Source organism: Protobothrops mucrosquamatus, unplaced genomic scaffold, assembly GCF_001527695.2.
Source record: "Protobothrops mucrosquamatus isolate PMUCROS unplaced genomic scaffold, P.Mucros_1.0 scaffold566, whole genome shotgun sequence".
Classification (NCBI taxonomy): domain Eukaryota; kingdom Metazoa; phylum Chordata; class Lepidosauria; order Squamata; family Viperidae; genus Protobothrops; species Protobothrops mucrosquamatus.
In genome coordinates, this window is record NW_015386869.1 from 1,524,946 (window position 1) to 1,540,221 (window position 15,276).

At 36.1% G+C, this 15,276-nt stretch overlaps 1 protein-coding gene across 1 annotated transcript in view; it reads left to right on the forward strand.

Moving 5' to 3' along the window:
* Nucleotides 1-15,276, forward strand: part of LOC107288610 — a 40,326-nt gene that overhangs the window by 15,961 nt on the left and 9,089 nt on the right. Inside the window, exons 2-3 of the mRNA XM_015817249.1 lie at nt 6,535-6,613; nt 12,785-12,972. Of these exons, the coding sequence (XP_015672735.1) occupies nt 6,581-6,613; nt 12,785-12,972 (221 nt within the window). The 5' untranslated portion in view covers nt 6,535-6,580. The remainder of the gene's footprint in view (nt 1-6,534; nt 6,614-12,784; nt 12,973-15,276) is intronic.

Consider the following 15,276-nt stretch of genomic DNA (forward strand, 5'->3'; position numbering starts at 1 on the left):
AAATCCACACAGTGCTATACTCTACATAGCACTACAATGTTCTACACAGCTATATTGGAAACTGCAATTGATTTTGTTTATATCTAATGCTAAAACATAAACCATGGCTTATAAATCACAGTAGCTAGGGTTATTGTTAAATTAAATATAAACAAAATACACATTTGGGTTTTCAGCGAGGTATAAACCACGTCTCTGCAGAATCATAGTAATCTCTTTGTGTAAAACACAGTGGAGTTGCCGCTAAATCTCTTGATTGGCTAAGAGAATGATGTTTCACTGCTCTTTATTTTAAATGGACTGCATAGGGATTTGGTGATGGTTTTTAAGATATGAATGGCAGTATTTTAACCTTTTCTTCCCATTCCCACCTTGTTTCTTTCATTTTAGCTGAAAAATTACACTGCCAAAATTTAGTCAATAGGCTGCTTACTTTTGGCTCTATAATCCCAGGGATTACAAATGCGTATCCATTTCCCTCCCAGTCTGCAAGTCTCCGTTGGCTGTTTCTGCAAGCCAGATTTGAAGAGATGTTAGTGCTGACGTTAAATGTTATTAATAGCTATTAAGTCATCAAACAAAGCAGGTGCCATGTTTTTCGCATCAGCATTTCAGTGAATTTCTGGCTTTTATATTCCATCTTTCCATTATGACTCACCAGGAAGTCATTTCCAGCAGAAAAAAATAATGTTTGGCAAAAGCAAGCAAGGGATTGCTGAACTCATTAAAAGAAAAACAAATCCATGCACGACCTAGTCATTCAAAGAGCTTCTAAATTATTATTTACTGTCCACAAATGCCTACAGCTGAAACATGACCTGGTTAGATTGATTTCTTAAAACTATTTCTCTTTTTGTACTTGTTCTTTAACCACGCCTACTGGATCTGCATGAATTTATCTTATGAGTACCAAGCTGCAATCCAGAAAACACGAGTGTAAATTCTCTGAATGCAGCAGTATGAGAAGCAAATATTGGCTGGTCTTCCATTTTTATCCATGCTATAATGAACAAAATATATAATGGCCTGGATAAAATAAAGCTTTAGTCTTTTCTCATGAAACAGCTCGGAGTTCTTACATAAATAGTGTTTATGGCCATAGGAGGGTCTTCCTTGGTCCATCTCAGTGTAGTTAAAAGTAATTCGCCATAAAGTTCGTAGGTTTCAGAGGTATTTCTTAGGTAAAAATATAGGAAAATAACCAAACATCCTGGCTCATTTTCTATAACTCCAACATATGAACGATATTTCTCACTTTTTAAATTAGTAGTTATTGAATGTGTTAATTGACTGACTCTACTCTGTACCTGGGGTGGAGTCAGCATCTTTGTCCAACAGGTTATGCTTAATTGAAGGTGGGTCATTTAAATGAAGGGTGAATGCATGTGATTCAGAGCACTGAAGGAAAACAGATAGAGCTGGCTGAAGCATTATAACTGAAAAAGAGGGAAGTGCTTGAATTCCAAAAAGGATCCAGATTATATCTCCCCATGTAAGTGTACTAAAATTTCTTATGAGATCAGTTTTTCTAATGATTTCATTAGATCCGCTTTATGTGAGCATTACTTAGGAAAGACAATGTTTATGTGGTTTTAATTACATAAAACCAGCATGTTTCAAAAATGTCTTGTCTAAAACTTAGAAGGGGAAATTAAAATTAATCGATTGCTACATGTGTAAATTAAAAGAATAGCAATATTCTAATTCTAATGTGTTAGAATATGTGAAAGAGTCCAGAGGACTTTAAGCTGCAAGATGGATTACAAAAAATTGAACAGAGAAAATATTCTTATAAATGAATGGTAGCTGTTTCTTCTTCTATTTTGATTATAGATCCTAAATGTTTATTCAGAAATAAACTTTTCTGAGTTGGATTTATTGTCTCATTAGTTACTCAGGAGTTTAGACTACTGAGAGGTCACTTAAGTTTTCCAGATGTTGTGGACTACAAACTCTTGCAACCCATTTTTATTCTCTATAGTGTTTGGCACCAATGGAGTTTAGTTGAAGAATACCTATGTATGTCTAATACAGATGTAGGTTTGACTGGGTTCAACATGATAATGTTTGTTTTGGATATAGCTGTCTTCTCTCAGCCTAGAAGTATAGGATGTAAGCCATGAATTCTGTCTTACAGAAATGTATTAACTCAGCTTATTATAGTTTATTTAACAAATGGTGGTCCCATTTTAACAAGATTATACTATATACACATACACAATTTTTCAAGTTGATCTGGTATTAGCTTTATTTCTATTTTAAGAATTAAAAACTTTAATCAGATATAAAAGTATTTACTTTTATATCTATAAAGTATATTGAAATATACTTCAATTTACACAAAGGACTAAAATGAGCTGGAATGCAATTTAAAAGATGTGTGTAGTTTATTCCAATTTAAACTGTGGATTTAGATCCATAGAATTTGATAATTTGAGTTGGATAATTTGAATTTGGAAAACTCAGGTTGTAAAACTCAGGTTTTACAAATCAATTTAAGTACATTCACATTCACAGTGATAATTTAAATTAAATCCATGATCCAGTTCATGATGTTGATATCTAATTGCCTTCAAATGAAAACATTGAAATGAAACTTTATACTGCCTTAATATTTAGGGTACTAAAGGCTCAGTACATGAACTGTGATCTCCTAAGCTTGGCATATTACTAGTTCAGAAACATATTTCACACAGTTGAACTACCGACGTTTAACAAATTTAACTTCTAAAAATGTAAAAGGAAAAACATGTTCAAAGCATGATTTATTAAACCAAGTACCAATCTTTCTCCCTCATCTCTCATCATACATCTGAATAGGAAAACTGGTTTAGTCTCAAATTAGACAGACTATGAAACAAGGTTGGGAGTTTTTTTTTTTAACATGAAAGCAAAATTGTTCACAATGACCCATCATGAACAATCCAAATTGTGATTATACATAAAAGAGAAGTTCAATAGTGTAGAAGTTGTAGACTTACCACTTCCAGGTAACCAAAATCTGAATGACAGCTAAATGGCAACAAAGAAATACAAAAATCTCTATTTGTTGCCGTTTGCAGCCCACAGATAGTACACCACTTGTCAATCATAATATAGTAACACATACACTGAGAGCCAGTTTGGTGCAGTGGTTAAGGCATCAAGCTAAAAACTGGGAGAGTGTGAGTTCTAGTCCTGCCTTAGGCATAAAGCCAGCTGGGCGATCTTGAGCTAGTTTACTTTCTCTCAATCTAAGAAGGGGGCAATGGCAAAAATTTCTGAAAAACCTTACCAAGAAAATGGCAGGGACTTTTCCAGGCAATCTCCGAGAATCAGAGTTGATTGAACAGAAAGAAAAACAACAACACATATATACATTAGGATAATGCTAACAGAAGATGTACATTACTAAGATCCCTGACTCCAGAAGTAACAGGAACCAAGGGTACTTTTGCCACCTATTCCCCAAGAAACACTTAGTTGAAGGAGCTGCTACAGAATTGTGGAAAGAGAAACTTCCAAAAGATAATAACATGGATGAGAGAAAATACAAACCTCTCCCCCATCCAATGTATTCTGCCCTCACACATAATTAGGTTTGATATTGTCTCATGTAGTTAATCTTTATACAAAACTAAAATGAAATAAATATCTTTGAGGCTGAAAGTGTATCCATGCTTAACTTGGGAGCCAGATCAATGCTAGGTAGTTGAATATGTTCTTAATAAACAAAATTACACTGTAATGCAGTAAACCCTGAATTTCAGCCTCAGGCAAGGGTGGAGAAGCTTCTTGTTAACATTCTAAAGCATTGCAACATAGTGAATGATGTAAAATGTACATTAAGAGATCAGCTCTAATCATCAACTTCATACATATTCATATATCATGTGGGAATGAATTAGATGCTTAAGTTTTGGCTCTGGTTGGAATAAAAGATGAAGTAATCCTTTAGCACATAAAAAAACCTATACGTTTGTGTGTGTGATCTGGTTCATATATTGCATTGAACCATAGCTTCTTTAATTATGGTTTGCTGAATGAACCATAATTGGCTAGATTCGCATATCTTTTGATGGGATAATTGGCTTGATTCCCCAAAACCTATATATGGACTAGGTATAACTCTTTAATACTAATAATATTATGTTAAGGCTTCTGATCTGTGAGCAATTTTGTTGCTTACTTTTATTGCTTAGGAGCTATAGTAATGTGCCATAGATTTCCTTTCTGTCAGAATCTGACCCTCTGGATTAAATATTTAATAGTGATATTTAAAGTAAGAGGAATGGCAGCAGTATCATCAACATGTGAGCTAGTATGGTAGTGTGAATTCTCTACTATGTTTGATTCTTGCTCACCAATAGCTGCAAGAAAGCACGTGACCAAAGAACCCAGGAACAATGATATGTTTTGACTACTGTATTCTCTAATGGGTCCTCAATATAGCATCCATGGCTGGCACATACTTGCTTTTTTGTCCACTTACCTCCCTGCCCCCCTGATTTTGTATTTTCCCAAAATTTTATTTGAATTAAGTGGAAAGGTGAAATGTTGCAGAGTGTCCTGCTTCTGTCCTGTTTCAATTATACATTACACACATAGTTGCTATAGAAATTATTAGTTTACTCAAGGTAACAGCGGACAAGGAAAACAAACCCAAAAGCTTGTCTAAATGGTTTTGCTTTTAACAGGACCACATAGAACTATAGTCCAGATTCAGTCCAATGTTCCAAGAGCCAAGTCAGGATTGTTAGCCAGTTTAATCTTTGGCAGAATTTCACAAGCAGAATCCACATAAGCATCAGCCAAGAGCCATAGATTAGATGATGGCTTCTAAAGAGGGATCATGGGGTCAAGGTTGCTTCATAAATCAGCTCACAGCAGATTTATTCTCTTGTTTATCAAGGAGCCACAGAGCCTAACCCTAACCCTCATGTAATTTTAAAGCTATAGATTATTAAAATCATGCTAATAAGTGAGTATTAACAAAATCAACTAAAACATGATTACGTTAATCATGTCAACATAAAAAATTATACTTGTTTCTATGTAGTCATAAAAAATATATCCTTATTTAATGGGGATCATTCAAGGCTTGAATGATTTAAAAAAGTTAATATAAACCCAGATTTTGGGCGTGGTAGAAGTCTGTGGAATTTGGAATCTTAGTCCAAGCACAGTTTAATTATGACTGAATTTGTGTTTCAAATATGAGGCTATTTCAAATTCCCAGACATATTCATACTATTTCAATGGCCATTCTCCCAACTTTTGAATGCATATCACCTTACTGCCATACTGAAGTTATCTATACGTACATTGTGCACTGGTTACAGACTTCAATACCTGGAAAACCTCAGTTTGTCACAAACTTGTTATCAGGAACAATTTCCAGCTATTGTGTCTGGCTGTCCCAACTGATACTGAACAAGAAAACTTGTAGCTGGTAATTCAAGAGTTTGGCTTTTGATAAGCTAGATTTTTTGTTTTTACAAAAACAACAACTAAAACAACTGTTATGAAAAAGTATAACACAATGTAAGGTTCTTGACCTATACATCAACAATCAAATTCAAATCTTGTATATTGCATAAATAGGAGAAAGAAGCACATCCCACTTTGGGATGGAAGGAGCAATTAACCCCTGTATATTGTTATTGTAATGGAGCAGTTTGGGCTCAGCTTCTAGCCTTGTCCAATCTCACCTTTGCATATTGGCAGTGACAGATGTAGCAAACAGGCCGGGAAATAACAGAGGTGGCTTAAGACATTGCATTGCCTGGAGTCCATACTTCCAAGGGATAAGGCTAGAAAAATCTTGCCAAACTATTCATTTCAGATTCCAACCTTCATTTATTTTCCCTTTCTGGTGTTGTCAAAAGTATGTCACTTCACTCTACTCCCCAACAGAGCTGATGAAATAGAGATGTGCAAAGAACACATGATGATATTCTTTGTTGGGGGAGGGGGTTGTTATATTGATTTTGCAATAAAGAGGAAACTTATTTTAAAACTAGCTGTACCCAGCCACGCGCTGCTGTGGCTCAGTCTGGTTAAATGGAAAAGAAAGAAAAGAGAAAGCGCACATTTGTGTCACAGGTGTGACATCTATATAATAGTAGGTATATAAAAACACGCGCGTATTCGAATGCAACGTTGTGTCAAAATTTCAAAGCAATCGGTGAAGAACTTTCGGAGATTTAAGATTTTGAACAAACGAACATTTACATTTTTATTTATATAGATGATGTGGACCCATCATTCTTCTTTTTTTGTTTTGATTCTACATCCTGAGCATAGTCAGAGCATAGTGTCTCTGATTGCTCCCCTCTGCTGTATGGGACTGAGCAAACAAGAACTTCAAAACTAGGATTGGCAGAAGTTAGATCTGTAATGTAAAGTTATCTTTTCAGGCACATACCTGCTTGACTTGGGGAGAATTTCTATGGAGACGGAGATTCAGGGAGGCACAAAGCAGGTATTTTCTTCTTGGGTTGCTATTTTCCCCTCACTATTGGAAAATCCCTGATGATTGTTTGTTTCTTTCAGCTGATACTCTTAATGCAAAAGTTGACTCTGAAGTTTCCCTGTTGAAATGGGTAATGAAAACAGCAGTCAAGAAAGTCAGGTGAGTTCTGAATGAACATCATTACAGAAAACATTTTCTTAGAGTTACTAAATTGTATAAGTTAAAAGATAAGATTCATAATGGATAAAAATTTTTTGATGCTAGTGACTTCAGTGCATTCAAGGCTATAAATTGCCATTCGTGTGAATGGAGGGAAGAGAGAGAGGGCAAATTGTGTTTCTGTTTGTGCAAAAGTTACTAATGTAGAAGTCAAAAAACTACATCAGACGTCCCCAACCTTTTGGGCACCAGGGACCGGTTCCGTGGAGAAAGGTTTTTCCACAGACCGGAGAGTGCGTGGTTTTGTTTGCTGCCTGCATCCCACAGATAGGGCTTTGCTTGTTTGTGCGGACTGGTTGCTGGCATGCCGTGGCCCAGTACCAGTCCGTGGACCGGGGGTTGGGGACCCCTGATCTACATCACCAAACTATGTGTGCCAAAGGGGTGAGTTAGTAATTTTTGAATTCTAAAAAGAAAAATAATTCAGAAAATGCTAAAAATGTCCCATGCTATGATTTCAGCAGTCTAGAATAGAGTAATATTCATCAGTTGAGGAGAAGAATTACTGGTTTGGAAATATTTTGGAATCCTCTTCAAAATTCTAAGCAATACATAGCCAGTAAGATATTAGTCAACAAGATAAGTTCCAAGGATCTGGCAATGGGGAAATCAGATCTTTAGAAAAATAGAGTGGTAGAATGGGTGAGGAATATTCCTTGCTCTGTCTTATCAACTCTTAAATTGTTTTGCTGACCTAAGCTTTTCACTTTACAGTTTGTGTACTCCTACATCCAGAATTGTGTATATTTTTCCCACCCATCAGATCCTGTGTAATTGGATTTTCTATGCCAATTATGTAGGAGAAATTAAAGAAAACTGTGCAGTTTTACTGATCTTTCTTTCACACCCGCATATAACCACACAGAGTGCTGCAAAACCTTTATTTATTTTATATATAAATTGTGAGAATTGCCTGAGTGTTTGTCATCTGTAGGAATTTGGTATGTTTTCANAATAATAATAGTAAAGTTGGAAGGGATCTTGAAGGTCATCTAGTCCAACCCCCTGCTCAGGCAGGAAACCCTATACCATTTCGGACAAATGGCTGTCCAGTCTCTTCTTAAAAACTTCCAGTGTTGGAGCATTCACCGCTTCTGGAGGCAGGTTGTTCCACTGGTTAATTGTTCTCACTGTCAGGAAGTTTCTCCTTAGACTCTGCAGCTTCAAGTTGCTGCAGTCATTTGCTGAGATGAACAGGTATAGAAATCAGATAAATAATTAAATATTGTAAATACATACCTACCTACCTAAATGCTGGAAAAATTAATGCTGTGTTTAGAAAATATTACAGTGCACTGGAAGGTTTGCCATAGGTACAAAGTAATGAACACAAACACAATGAAAACCTCTAACCTCTGCGACACAACTTTTTCCTAAGATTTAGTATTACTGAAAACTGCAATATATTGTAGAAAATTAAGTTACGGTCTTGAATGTTCTAATAGTGGAACTTAATTGCTTTCATGACAATAGATTGGTCATTTGGTTTCCTTTTGGCAAATTGTTACTCCCTTGTCATTCCTCTGAGAGTTCCTATATAAAGGACATTCCATTAAATTATAATGTGCTGGTGCATTTCATATAACGCGATCAATCAATCGATCGATCAACAGACAGAGACTGACTGATTTACTCGCTTACTCTTTGGATTCTATCTATCTATCTATCTATCTATCTATCTATCTATCTATCTATCTATCTATCTATCTATCTATCTATCTATCTATGAGAATCCAAGGATTCATAGAGTTTTACAGTAAAAAATAATATTGATAAAAATACAATGAAAACAAATTATAAATAATTATCAAATAGTGCCCACCAACGTAATTTGTGGAGTGTTTGTTGTTTTTTGTTTAGTATCTTCAATTCAGTGTTAACTCTTGGCAAATGCCAGGACAAGTCCTTACACTTTTCTTGGCATGATTTTGGGAAGCCATTTGCCATTGTTTCTCTCCTAGAATTGAGAGAGAGAATGACTCGCCCAAAGTAGGGCCAGAACACATAGTCTCCCAATTTCTAGCCTGATACCTTAACCACTACACCAAACTGGCTTCCAACATACACTGTTTCAGAAGCCAAAATTGTGTTCATACAGGAAGATTGATAGTGAAGCTCTGTACAAGTCTACTTGCAAAAAAGCCTCATTAGTTTAAACCAATCAATATCAGTGAAACTCAAAAACCTGACTAAAACAATTTCAGAATTACTCTAACTGCAATATAGGACAGTGACTATATTGTCTGATGTAAACAAAAATAATTTAACTCTTTGTTCCCAGACTATTAGTTAGATAGCCATTTATCTACAGAGATACAGACTATTTGACTACAAAGCAGTACAGCCTGTTCAGGCCAGCATTTTAACAATTGTCTTGTGTTCGTAGCTGGCTATTTCAGCAATTGTTTCTGAAATCAGACTCCTGACACCAGGGGGATGTCCTTTGGTCAACTTCCCAGTGTTCACTTTCAACCACTTATGGAGGAAGTGAGTCCTTCAGAATGAGGACACTGATGAATTTAGCAGATGAAGGTTTACGTCTGTGCCAAACAGATTGGTCTGTCTGTGTAGCACAAAAATACAAATGGGAGATGCAAAAAAAAAAAAAAAACCTAAGAAGGTCAGTTTTACTACAATATTTTTCCAGGGCTTCATCTCCCTGCAAGCACAGTGTTATTAGGAATGGAAACTTGGTGTAATTCATCCAAACTGACTTCCAGCCAAGACACAGAACTATATCATGTTGCAACAACTGCCTTAAAAGGCTCTGTGTTTATAATGAGGAAAGTACAGCAGGAANATAAAATTTGTTCCAATTCACTAGTAGACTTTATTGGCAAGATTCCTGCTCTCTTTGTCTGTGAGGTTATTTTTATTTAATAAAAAAAACTTGTTTGATGAAAATTTGTTTTGGATACTTGGATTGTTCATGCTTATTTTATTCTTGCTCTCAAAAGGCTAGTTTACACATTATAGCAATTTATTTGTTTTCTTTACACCAAATAAGAATATATTTAATATTACAGTACTATAGATATAAAACCATAGTAGTATAAATATTAATTCTGGGAATCATCATGTACTTTTGATTAATGCAATGTTTTTATCCAAGTGCTCTTGAGATTATGGCTGTCTATTCATAATCGTGTTTTCTTAAGCAACCCAGTTTTCTAAGTTCACATATTAGAGTGAAAAATAAAGTAACAACATCAGTCTTTACAGCACATTAGACTAAAATACCTACATTTTCAGTGCTACCATTTACTATATATGTATTATGTGTATATACATGCATTCATTGTTTCTGTGTCTCTTATACATTTATGAAAACTGAGTACTGAGTGAAAAAGTTTTATTTGCCTATCACTGGACCTGTCCCAACCAACCAGACAAGCTTCATAAGTCTCCTCAATCAGGGTCAACCATAGTAGTAAACCCAAAAGAAGAAATATGACTTCCCCTTTCTGCCATCTGAAGAATTGCTAGTATCTTTTAACCCAGTATCGGTAGAATATAGAGAGGCCTAGGCATATTATATTCCAAGGCATATTATGAGCTTACAATCATACTCCCAAAACACCCCTCTCAAAAATCTGTGTAACATTTTATTAAGAATACAAAACAGCAATGAAAAACAAGAATAGGTATCAGTCTTAAAGGAGGAGCTTAAGCTTCAGAATTATAAATAAAGGCAACATAAGTAGACCCATCTAAGATATGATTAGACCTTAAATAAAATTATCTTTGAAAGAAACAGAGCACTTACTTTGAGCAGAAAATAAAATCAAATTTTATGCTACTCTATCTGGTTACTAACCACATCTAGAAAAATTATGTGAGAAATTTCTTGCTCATAAAAGATTTCATCACATTGCTTTAGTAGCAGTATTCTTAATTGGTATGTATATATGTGTATGTGTGTATGTACATGTATATATGCACAATACAAGTTTAAAAGCTCTCTCCTTTCCTCAGCCATCTGCTTTTTTCAGAGAAATTCAAAAGAACTCAAATTTCCAACAAATTTGTTTCTTGCTATTTCATCTCAAGAAAAGGGGAAATGTTCTTGCTCATAAATTTAACAAACCTATTTTTATAGACATCTTACTACAGGTAGAAGGACAAAGGATTAGTCTATAGGTCAGTTGTAGATATCTTCTCATCAAATGGGGATTTTTATAAGTTTTCATTATGAGAGGTATCTGTTACATAAGGGATCTGTGTATGTGGAATAATATAGTCACACATGCAATCACTGAAGAATAGAAAATAAATGGAAGAAACTATTCTTTCAGTTCACTCTCCAAAACTTCATTTAAGGCAGTAATGTAATACTAGCTTCAGATCATCTGTGCTTTCATTTTCACTCTTGAATGATTTCTTGCATCTTAAAACACTCATACTCCAAAACCTGTATGTGGTTATAATCAAGATGTTAGTGCAATTACAGATCTGCCTTGTCTTCCATTTTTTAAATGATGCCAACTATTTCAGTCTAATTAAAATACAAGTACAGAACATAATAGTCTGTTATAAATGGGCAATATTTTAAGGCTTGGGCGCTGCAGACAATCTATCATCCTTCCAGGGGACAAAGGAAGCTGTCCAGTATTGTGGTGTTGGCTCTGCAACGGGGGAAGTGATCGTTTTCAATCTAATTTTGGATATTTTAAAGGTTAGGATGAGAATGATGAAATAGCAAACTTCATATTCACCTTAATCTTTGAAACCTTAAATGTGGACTAAACCTTCTATTTTCAGGGCAGGTGTTGGAATGTTTTCCATACTTACAGTTATATAAGGGAAAAAGAAAAATTATCTACAGATTACTGAGTCTGCCATAAACCTAGAAGTCTCCTATAGTCCATGATTCTCAAACAATAGTGTTTTAGTTCATATATAATATGACATTAAAGGGAAAAAAAGCAAACCACATAATGGCTGAATACATTACAGGAGATTAAACACGTCTTCTAGTTGAGTGTCTTTATCTCTACATGGTAATATCCATGTAATTCTCTTGATAACCATCCAAAAGAGGTTTGCTATTATCTTTTTCCATAACAGCTTTTGCCTTTCCAGTCTGATTGACAGCTCTGGAATTTCCTGATACTCTTTCATCTCTAGCTAAACTCAACTTGTTTACAGTAGCTTTAAAGCACAGAGAAAGTTGGCTAGGGGTTGTCACCTGTCATTCACAACTGGATTGCATGTAGTCAGAATTATTGTTGTGTGGTATAGTTTAGAAAATAATAAGCTATATTGAAAGGGGGAAATTCCAACCAAATGTTCCTCAGATATCCTGCTGTCAAAAACATATATTAATTCAGCTGTCCATGGTTAGGAAGAAACATCATAAACCTCCAGTAGTTTAAATGAAAAGGATAATCCAATGGGAATTATAATACAAAATAAAATGTAGAAGCACTGAGTCCAATAAGATTAGTATCTGTACTTATTATATTGTTTAAGCATTATATTTTGTATGCATATGATTCTTAATATTTCAGTTTATTATTACAATGGCCTAACAAACACCCTACTGAAACTGAAAGCTTTCTTTGAGACTGACATGTTATTGGTTCATGTTTTTATCATGAAACATGATATATATTGAACATTTAGTCTATTGCAACAAAGGCAACAGAAAGTCTTGTGTTATATAAACACAAGAACATTAAAAGAACATTAAAAATAATTTTTAAAATGCCACAAATTTCTTCTTATGTAAATACCATTGACAAGTTACCCTCATTCTGAAGTATATTTTTTGTCATTTTAAAAAATATATTTGAAGGACAGCTTTTTCTCCTCTCTGCCATACTAATAGATTTCCTGATCAAAAGGAAATGGTCAATGGGCTGGAAAAAGAGATAAGGATATATATTCCTAAGAGCCAACTAAGAGCGTCACATAGTTGTTCATCTTCCCACACAATACTCAGTTCCAGACTTTTATTTTACGATTATTTGTTTATCCATTATTTGTCTTTGAGCAACATTAAAATAGGACATTAATAAAGGATACAATTTTTATTTTGCTATTAAAAAAGTAAGTATTCATTCTATTGGTTGGTTGCTTTTTAACTCATGTTTTGTTTTCCTTTCCCAGGAGGGCCCTTCAGTTCCAAAATCAACAGAGCCATTTAGTACTGAGAAAGAAATAAAAACTAAAAAGTCAAGGAAAAAGAGCAGAGACAAATCACTCAACCAAGATGGCTGGGACACGTTACCATCAGATTCTGCAGTTTCATTACCATTACCAGATGAAAGTTTCTCATTAACTGCAAAAGATACAAGGTAGGCAGGAGATGTTTTTACTTTGTTAGTGAAATAAGTAACTGGAAGGCATAACACATTTAAAGTTGACTGGTGCCCAGGAAGTTGTTGCCTGGGAAATTTACCACAGTAACTCGAATAACATTACAAATTAAAAGTCACTTACTACCCAATTAACTGCCTTTTTATATTCATGGGCAATACAAGAATGTAATAGAATTTTAATATCATTTCAGTACATGCATATGATAACCTAAGGGTTCTTATTCAATGTAGTACCTGGGAATTAAAGAACAGGAAATTAATTATTTTGAATTAAGAAAGAATAAAATAATGACCCGCTTTATGTAGTACTACAAACTTTGCTATTAATATATATATCCAGGGCTTTTTTTCAGCCGGAACGCGGCGGAACCGCGTTCCGGCACCTTTTTCCGGGCCGGCCGCACCGGGCGCAACATCTGGGGGGGCGCGCTTGCACTCGCAGCTCTCTGCCCCTGCCTGGCTCACAACCGCGGCCATAGGGAGGCTCGGTCGGCGCGCCCCTGGCCCGTTTCCTAGGCGACCCTGCCCGAGCAAGAAGCGGCAGAGAATCCAGAGGCTCTCACGCCGGCGCCCTCAAAGCCAAACGCGCCCCTCCCAAATTTTACTTGCATTCCTGTTCTCTAAAGGGGCGGTCCTAGGGTTTGATGAGGGCGTGGCCAGGTTTGGGTGGGGGCGTGGCCAGGGGAGGGAGGTGAGTTCCACCACCTTTTCTCTGAGAAAAAAAGCCCTGTATATATCCCTGATGATGCTGGGAGCTCCCAGCGAAAGCTTGGTTTTAAATTAAAGTTTTAAACTTTTTTACTCTCCTGGTGATCATGAGTTTTTATCTATTTTATAATATATATATATATATATATATATATATATATATATATATATATATATATATATATATATATATATATATATATATATATATATATATATATATATATATATTTAAAAGACAACAAAGTGATCACCAGGAAGTATAAAACAATACAGTTTTAATAAATAAAACCAAGCTTTCGAGGGCCTAAAACTGCCATCATCGTCAGGGTATAATCAGGATGCTGGGAGAGCTTGCTTATAAATACAGTCATGTCTGCGCACGGCTCCTAGATCTCGTGAGAGGTCCCGGCCGGCCAATCCTGGCCTCATCTGCAAACTGAGTTAATTCTTCCTTACCTCCTTTACCTAGATGTGTGTTACCACCCTCCTCCCCCCTTTTTTGTGTCCGTATCTCAGGTGGGCATCCTCTGCTTTCCCAGGCTGGAACGCGCCTCCCGTCCTTGGGCTGATTCACCCTTTCACAATCCCCAAGGACGGGAGGTGCATTCCAGCCTGGGAAAGCAGAGGACGCCCACCTGAGATACGGACACAAAAAGGGGGGACGAGGGTGGTAACACACATGTAGGTAAAGGAGGTAAGGAAGAATTAACTCAGTTTGCAGATGAGGCCAGGATTGGCCGGCCGGGACCTGTCACGAGATCTAGACTAGATCTAGATCAAACTAGAGCCATCCACAGGCTTGGCAGTCGCAACTGCAATATTATATGTGTTTTTCAAAATTTGGATTGCTAACAAAGAATTAAGGGAGAACTGGAATAGCCATTTCGAACATTTTAGTTCTTTTCAACCAGACATACCCTTCTGAGATTTGAACCTGGGCTGTCTGCATGTTAGGCAGATGTATTAAAAAAGATTCTTTTCTCCCATATTTGGGCCGACAGGGTGCACCAAACTCAAAATAATATATATATATATGTTTTCTGAGGTTTTCGCGGGTGTTTGTATGTAGGTCTTTAGTTATTCGGGTTTTCTCCCGCGTAGAATTAGAAGTGTCTTGGCGACGTTTCGACGAAGTCACATTCGTCATCTTCAGGCTGGTGTCTTCAGCTTCCTGCTTCTGGGAATAGTGTGTGTGATCGCAGCTGTTTCTTCCTTTTAACTGCCAGTGGGGTTTGAGCTGATTGGGTGGGAGCTTGGCTGTGTTCTGATTGGGTGGAGATGTGTTCTGATTGGCTCCTATATGTGTGTGTGTGTGTGTGTGTGTGTCTGTATACACATGCATACATACATACATACACATACATACACATATATACACATTAGTTTCCCATGTGGCAGTTAGTTAATGTCTGGGGGTTTGGGCTAGTTTTCCTTTCTGGAAAGTTTGGCCTTCTTTCAGTAGGAGGCTTGAGGCAGAAAATGAACTGGAGGGAATGAATAATTTCTAGAAGCACAAAAGAGCAAAGGTCAGCAGATTTTTCAGCTAAAGAGCAAGGCTGCCCATTTATG